Here is a 7537-nt window from a genome sequence, read left to right as displayed (position 1 = left end):
CGGCTGCTCCCTCTGCCCCTCACAAACAAGAAAAACTAAACAGTGCACGTATGGGGTTGGTGCCCTGGCAGACATGATGATCCATACTTTTAAGAGAGGATAGAAGATAAGATGCGCTTAAAAGATGATGGCCACCATCATCGATCGATCAGACGACATATGTACCCGGTAGGTACTCATTAAATTCACAGGTAAACGGAAGGAAGAGGTGGGCACCTGCAAAGCTACATGCGGCCAAGTGCTCCGTGGTTCCTCCTGCCAAATTAGCACTCCCTCCGATCCAAAATAAGTGTCGCGGTTCTGAACTAAGGTTAATTCAAACCTTAGTTTGATACTGCGACACGTATATTATGAATTAGAGGGAGTAGTATATCGTAACAGTCTTGCGAACTATATTCACTGAAGCATATGTCCGTCGTCCGTGTGTCAGGGTGGGTGTTTTTCTTAATTTTGCAACAGAAAAGGGGAAGAAAGAAAAGGTGCGAGTCTTGAGTGCTGCTGGCCTTGGTCGATCTCATTAGTATAGTAAACATAAAAGGCCAGCTAATATATGAGCCGAGGAGCTTAGTCTCACCATTATATTAGTGGTAGGTAGGTAGACTCCGACTCCATCCCCCATTTTTCTGTGGGCACAGGCGTTTCACTTTCTTCTGAGCCCCCAGGCCCAGAGGCAGGGAGAAGTGTCCCTCCTCCATCGACCGTTGTCCCTCATCGTTTGAAGGAAATCAAAATCGTAAGATTACTTGCTGGTTGAGCTCCGTGCAGCGGCAGAAAAGGTGTGCAGCGCACGGGCAACGCGAGGAGGACCGGACCACCTACCTACAGCCGAGTCTCATCATGGCGGCACGCATGCTGCATCTTCTCTTAACACAAAAGTATTGGTGCAAACGACAACCTAGTCTTATCACCACCTGGTTCTACTCCCCATCTTAACACAAAAGTAATTAACGTGCAAGTAGTACATGCATTCAGGTTGCGTTATGTTACACGTTAACATATACTAGTATGTTACCACTAGGGATGAAAATGGAGTGGAAAGTTTTCGCTTTTTCGGACCAAAAATGGAAACGGAGAGGAAATATGAAAACGAAAATAAAAATTTGCAAAATGGATTTTTTTTATGTGGAAACAAAAACAAAAACAGAAGGGTGTTTTCCGGTGGAACAGACGTGGAAACGGAACTTTCTGTTTCCATAAATATGGAATTTCCGTTTCTACTATAGGTAGCCCAACTACCAAAGAATACACAATGGCACAATGGGTAGAATGAGCAGAATTGATCATTTGAGGACCAACTTTTACTACCACACACGTACTCAACTTATACCCTATACGGGATTGTCATGTACTACTACAATACTATCCTATGTTGCTAACATAACCATTTTATTTTGCAGTCATGTTAACAATTTCATAAAAAAAATTTGTTTTTTGTTTATATTTCTCTATGATTCAAGGAGGTTTAAAGTTCTGGTCAACAAACCGTTTTGTTTCCGTGTCCGCTCTATATTCGCTCTGTGTCTGTTTCCGGTAGTATTTGTTTCCGGGGTTTCTATATTCGTTTCCGCTTCTACAAAAAATTATGAAAACAAATATGGTAACACCCAATTCCGTCCGTTTCCGCGCCGTTCTCATCCCTAGTTACCACCACAAGCACCCCTATCTTCATTAATTTGCTGTCACATAAGCAAACTAACTTGTATTAGGGTGTGTTATGTTACTTCCACTATGACTAGCCTCGTTAGCAGAAAGAGGAGGCACTAGTAGCACTAAGGAGGTTGACCGGAGCACAGGAGGACAGGCGCCTCCAGAGTCCAGACACAAGGAGAAGGTAGAGCCTTCCATCATCTTGGGACGTGACGGGACCCATGCATGTCACCTCCTCTAACAACCTCCCAAATGAATGCACGACGGGTTAACCAACGGGGTAGAGGAGGGAGACAGGGCAGAAAAGATTACCTGGGACTCACTTGTCCCCCTCGTGTCCCCTCGATCGCGCATGCATCACCATCACCATCACCATACATTGCAGATTTGCAGCTGACCCTGTGCTCTGCTCCTCCGCTCCCTCCTCTCATATAATATAACTCTGGCTAGCCTACCGCTGGTGCCCAACAAGGACACTCACACTCTGCTGCTGCTGCTTGGTTGCCATTCACCATGGAGATGGAGAGAGTTTGCAACAGACGAGCGGGCATGCCTCCTGCTCTCCTTCTCGCCCTTCACGGCATCGACGAGCAGATGATGCCTGCGTCATCGCTGCCGCCGCCACAGACCCCCATGGAGCCCATGGAGTACCTGTCCAGGTCCTGGAGCGTCTCCGCCGACGACATATCCAAGGCCCTGCTGCTCAAAGGGGACACCAAGCGGAGCTTCTTCGCCCCCGCCGACGCTCTTCTTCCGCCATCCCCCATGCCGGAGACGATGACCTCCTCCTCCTACGAGCTCCTCGCCGCCCCCGCAGCTTCCAGTCATCATCAGATTCACCACCAACATGTGACCAATCACTTGCTTCCTTCTTTTCTGCTTTTCCTTGCTAGCTAGTTGTTACTCTCTGCAACATGTATGCGTCCGTCAAGTTGGAGAGAACAAATTGAGATGCAAAACCATGGCTGATTTGCCTGCTGTTGCTTACCCAGCCATCTCTGCTCTGCAGCTAGATGCAAAAGGGAGGGGCTCCATCAGCTGCCACCGCCACTCCAACTCGGTGACCAGGTGGTACTTCCAGCACAAGGAGGCCGCCAAGCACGGCAGGAAGGAGAAGGCGCGCGCCGACCGGGCCCAGGCGCACGCCATGGTCTCCGTGGCCCAGGTGTCCGCCGCGGTTGCCGCTGTCACAGCAGCCACCAGCTTTGACAACCAGGACTCCAAGATAGCTGCAGCCATGGCGTCGGCCACCGAGTTGCTGGCCTCGCACTGTGCCGAGGCAGCCCAGCTTGCAGGGGCAGGCCATGAGCAGGTGTCCTCTGCTGTCCGGTCTGCGGTCGGTGTCACAGGCCCAGGTGATCTGATGACGCTCACAGCGGCCGCGGCGACAGGTGAGAAATCCCCATAAATTGTCATCACACTCAAATTCATCTGCTGTTATATGATAAATGGCTGAGTTGTGTGCCCCCTGATGATATTGTGTGCAAAGCTTTGAGAGGAGCTGCGACGCTGAAGAAGAGGGTCCAGCGCGAATCGAGAAGCAATGCCAGCGTCATTCCTTACGAGAAGGCCCCTTCGTCATGGAGTCCTGATATCTGGTGCAAGGAAGGCAAGCTGCTAAAACGCACAAGAAAAGGTCAGAGCTACTGAACTATTGAGAGCATTTAATTACATTCTGCTGACAACAAAATCTGAACTTCTGAAGCATCATCAAGAGACCTGACACGCAAACTTTTGTTCCTGAATCAGGGGATTTACACAAGAGACGGGTATCAATCTACATCAACAAGAGGTCACAGGTAGGGCAATTTCCCTCCAAAGCTAAATTTGTAATAGATGTTCATCTAAACTCTGGCCAGTTCTGGTGAATACATGTTCATTTATATACAAAATCATATATCAGTTAACAGTAAGTACGGATAATTACAGGTCATATTGAAGCTGAAGAGCAAACACATGGGAGGTGCACTATCAAAAAACAATAAAAGTAGGTTTAGCTGTTTCATATCTCATCAGTTAATACCTGATGTCGATGCTTCTTGAGTCTGAATACTGACTTTATGCTTCAAAATACTTACAGGTGTCGTTTACGGGGTATACAGTGAGCTCCCAGAGTGGACTGAGCCAGGGAAATGTTTACCAGAGACATGCTGCTTTGGCTTGAGTACAGCACAGGGCCTGATTGAGTTCAAGTGTGAGAGCAGCAGCAGTAAACAGAGCTGGGTTCATGGCGTGCAAAATCTGCTCCAGCAGGTTGATGTAGCTGACCAAGTAGGGCACAGGCTAGAAACACTAAAACTCAACTGGTGCAGTTAGGGTTAGTACATGAACCCAAATTTTGCAGGACAGAGGGTGTATTAAGACGCGTGCTTTGCAACATCAGTGTACGCAAATAAATGTCAAAGCATGTTTTGCGCAGGTGGTATGTAACAGTAACACTGCTTGATTATTCTCATAAGTTCAGCCCAGGTTAAGATACACCTAATGGCTCGACGTGAGTATATTAACAAAAGAATAATGTATTGCTAGTTTTGGAAAAAGAATACACATCGTAAAAATTCATAAAAAAAAAAAGGGTTCAAAACACAACAGTCTTCATCACTTCATATGGTAGCACACGGAGCTCGCAGTATGACTTGATAGCTTCTGCTAGGCACTGCTTCTCAAGGTTCTCAGACTTGACAACAAAGCTATGTAATGTGTCCCTGTGAGAAACCCGTTCAACCTGCATCAGATGCAAAGGAGAAGACATAAAACTTCCAACTCCCAGCTGGAATAAGCGGGACAAAAAAGCATTGGTTTAATAAAGATTCAGCACAGCATGTGCATCTTCACTAAGCAGATTATCCCACAGCAGTTTTAATGTGAAAGTGGTCAAGCATGACATTATTTTGGATATAAATCGATGCTAAAAAATCCCACAAAGGGAAAATGATAAAGAACGTCCTAAAGAGACGTTAACCCAAGTTGGTGAAAATAAAGCAATTCCACGTTGACTGGTGATTTGATTCATGTCCAAACTATCATTAAAACTGAGCACACTAGGAGTTTGTAAATGACAGATAAACAATTAAGGCACTTAAGTTAAACATTATGCGAAAAATATTATTACCATCTGCTCAATGATTGGCCCAGCATCAAGTTCTGGAGTAACAAAATGGCTAGTCGCACCAATCAACTTCACCCCAGCATTGAAGGCCTGAAAGAAGTTACATAATTTGCACATTTAGAAACAACAGAAAAATCAGATTAGGTTCACAATGTAATAATTTCAATACCTGTCTAGAAGGACTTCCTCCTTTGAACGAGGGAAGAAGGCCATGGTGAATATTAATAATATCTTTCCCATATGCTTTAAGAAAGCTTTCAGACATTACCTGCGACAAAAAATGATTCGTATCACCAATATTTGTGTGGCAGAAATCTGTACCACATGTTGGTACTATAGACCTCATAAAGTCTGTACACCTAATGGTGACAAGATAACTGTGACAAAATGAGTGTACCTGCATATATCTGGCCAGCACGACAAAATCGGTACCTTCAATCAATCCTAATATCTCTTGTTCCCTTTTATTCCCAGAAGTCGTTGGTAAGTAATGATAGGGGATTTCGTGCCTCTGAAGAAAACGCATCACATGATTATCTACAGGTCGATCATGGTTGCTGCACAAGAAAAGAAAGAGCATATCAGCTTGAGGAACACCAGATCTGATAAGCAAACACTGAGCCGAGAGAAAGCCTTATATGATTCACTCACCTTATCACACAATGAATGTCAACTGGAAGCCGGCCTTCCTGCCATCTATGCAGCAAGTCAAACAGACAATGGTCCTAGAAGAATAACAGGAAAACGTACTTGTCAAAACCGCTACACAAAGAGAGATGTGCAAATTGACATGTGGCATTAAAGGCATCAATTCCACAGAGAGAAATCATTGCCAGATGAAGTGCAAGGAAGAGGTACGAAACTGCGAACCTGCTTCGAAGCAAGGACTGCAATCTTGTACTTGGGGTCGATGTCAGGCACGCGCACAGTGGATTTTTGCGCGCTGAAGCAGTCCGACAGGCGGAGGAAGTCGGCGCGAAGCACGTCGCGAGGCCATAGCCTCGGGTTGTAGGTGAATTCACTGCAAATTGAGCTGAAGATAAGCGAACACGAGGGATAATCTACTCTACTCCCAAGGAAGAGGCGGTTTCTTGATCGTCCTCTGCGTAATTACTAACGCGGTGTACCAGTGTGGATTACTGATTCAGCACCCCTCTTGTCTTAACGTGAGCAGAGGACGGCTTTGGGACTGAGCACGATCGAGACTGTGGTGTCAAAAACCCAAAAAAAAGAAAAAAGGTTTCAGAGAGTTCACCCAGGCATGGCTCTTGTCAGACTCTAGTGGTGCTCGTTCGTATGGATTGGATGAGAGGACTCGCGCGAGGGCCGATGAACAATCCGTATGCGCGTGGGCAATTCGTCGAACGGGTGGTGAACTGACAGACTGGCTGGCATGGTAGGTGGATAGAGGAATGGGAGGTGGGAAATGGGGGTACCTGCGGGCGTAGAAGACGGGGGCGTCGTCGGGGACGAAGACGTCGACGCTGTGGATGTTGCCGCCGCGGGAGGCGATGCACTCGGACAGCTTGGCCACGATGCCCACCGCGTCCTGGCCAGGCCGCCGGACGAAGAGCAGGGAACTCACATTCAACTCTCATCGGCAGGAGGAGGAGATGGGGGGAAATGAGAGTGGGAGAGAAGGGAACGTACGGGGCACTGGAAGAGGTGGATGCCGAGGAGGTTGCCGGCGGGGACGGCGGCGGAGAGCGGGCGGCGGGCGAGGGAGAGCATGGCGTCGGCCGTCGGGGGGCGGTTGGTGGATGGCGCCAAGCCCAGCCCATCGGCGCCGCTATTCTAATCCTGGCTCCGTGGTTGGTTGGTTGGTGGAGTCGCGAGTCCGGTGGGTGTGGGCGTTGGATCGCACCACGGAGGAGAAAAGTTACTCTGTCGTGCATGTGACACTCTGCGCACGAATCCACCGTCCATGACTGCTTCGAGATTCGTGTTGTTCTGCATCGTTTTCAAATTTGCCGTGTTTCAAAAGCTTCCCGTTCCGGGGTTTTTTCTTCTCGTTTCAAAGTGTATGAAAGAAAAATGCAATGCTAAAGCCTCGAAAAAGGAAAAACGATGTGAAGCATTGAAACATGACGGGTTTGAAAAGCAATGAATAAAAAAAACACGCGTCTCAAAGAGCTCATGGACGGTGCTAGATTTTTCTCGTTTGCGTCGGGTGTTTTCTTCTCATTTCGGAATGTATCTTGATGTTTCATTTGTGCCGTCGTCGCGTATGAGTTAACCAGCTCCAAAGAAAGTGCACTATGTTTTTATTGGCACACAATGAAACATGGTGATACGCGTTGAAACAAGCGAAAAGAAAACAATTATACCAACGAAGCATTGTGAAGCGAGATGAAGTTTAACAACGATCGGGAAAAATAGCATGGAACTCAAAACAACCACGGGCGATGGGCCCATTCACGGGATAGAATAACCACTCTCAGTCTTTGTCACGAGCTCTCTCTCTCTCTCTCTCTCTCTCTCTCTCTCTCTTGGTTGGCGAGAAGAAAGGAGATTTCTTTACCAAGGGTTCTAAATATAAGGGATGTTTAAATGAGCTTCAAGGGGTTTCAAATGTATGGTAAACCATCTTAGGTTAACTGGATGATTCCATTATTCGAAAGAAATTGCAGTGTTCTCTTTCCCTTCGGAGATTCTTGCATCAAGCTTCCTCTTTATTTTTGTTCTTTTATAGCAGCGTCATTGTTTCTCCCTCTTTCCCTCCAGTTAGTTTTTCTGCGGGCAAGGCTTCTGATCTCTACCTTGCGCTCTGACGTGTCCCTT

General features: G+C 47.0%; 2 protein-coding genes across 2 annotated transcripts; one reads left to right on the top strand and one right to left on the bottom strand.

Annotated features, from left to right (window-relative positions):
* Positions 1-2038: 2038 nt before the first annotated feature.
* LOC123093941 (VAN3-binding protein) lies at positions 2039-4083 on the top strand. Its single transcript, XM_044516002.1, has 6 exons — positions 2039-2496; positions 2657-3038; positions 3137-3283; positions 3397-3446; positions 3577-3634; positions 3728-4083. Exons 1-6 carry the CDS (start codon positions 2161-2163, stop codon positions 3961-3963), a joined length of 1209 nt encoding a protein of 402 aa, XP_044371937.1. The 5' UTR covers positions 2039-2160; the 3' UTR covers positions 3964-4083.
* On the bottom strand, positions 4075-6606 carry LOC123093942 (formyltetrahydrofolate deformylase 2, mitochondrial). The gene is made up of 8 exons (XM_044516003.1): positions 6407-6606; positions 6193-6305; positions 5627-5777; positions 5408-5481; positions 5154-5313; positions 4926-5024; positions 4760-4846; positions 4075-4372 (listed from the first exon to the last, which is right to left on the bottom strand). Exons 1-8 carry the CDS (start codon positions 6485-6487, stop codon positions 4226-4228), a joined length of 912 nt encoding a protein of 303 aa, XP_044371938.1. The 5' UTR covers positions 6488-6606; the 3' UTR covers positions 4075-4225.
* Between the last annotated feature and the right edge of the window lie 931 nt (positions 6607-7537).

The sequence above is a fragment of the Triticum aestivum genome, chromosome 4B (genome assembly GCF_018294505.1).
Source record: "Triticum aestivum cultivar Chinese Spring chromosome 4B, IWGSC CS RefSeq v2.1, whole genome shotgun sequence".
Classification (NCBI taxonomy): Eukaryota; Viridiplantae; Streptophyta; class Magnoliopsida; order Poales; family Poaceae; genus Triticum; species Triticum aestivum.
Note: the sequence above shows the minus strand (reverse complement) of the source record. Positions and strands in the feature narration are given on the sequence as shown.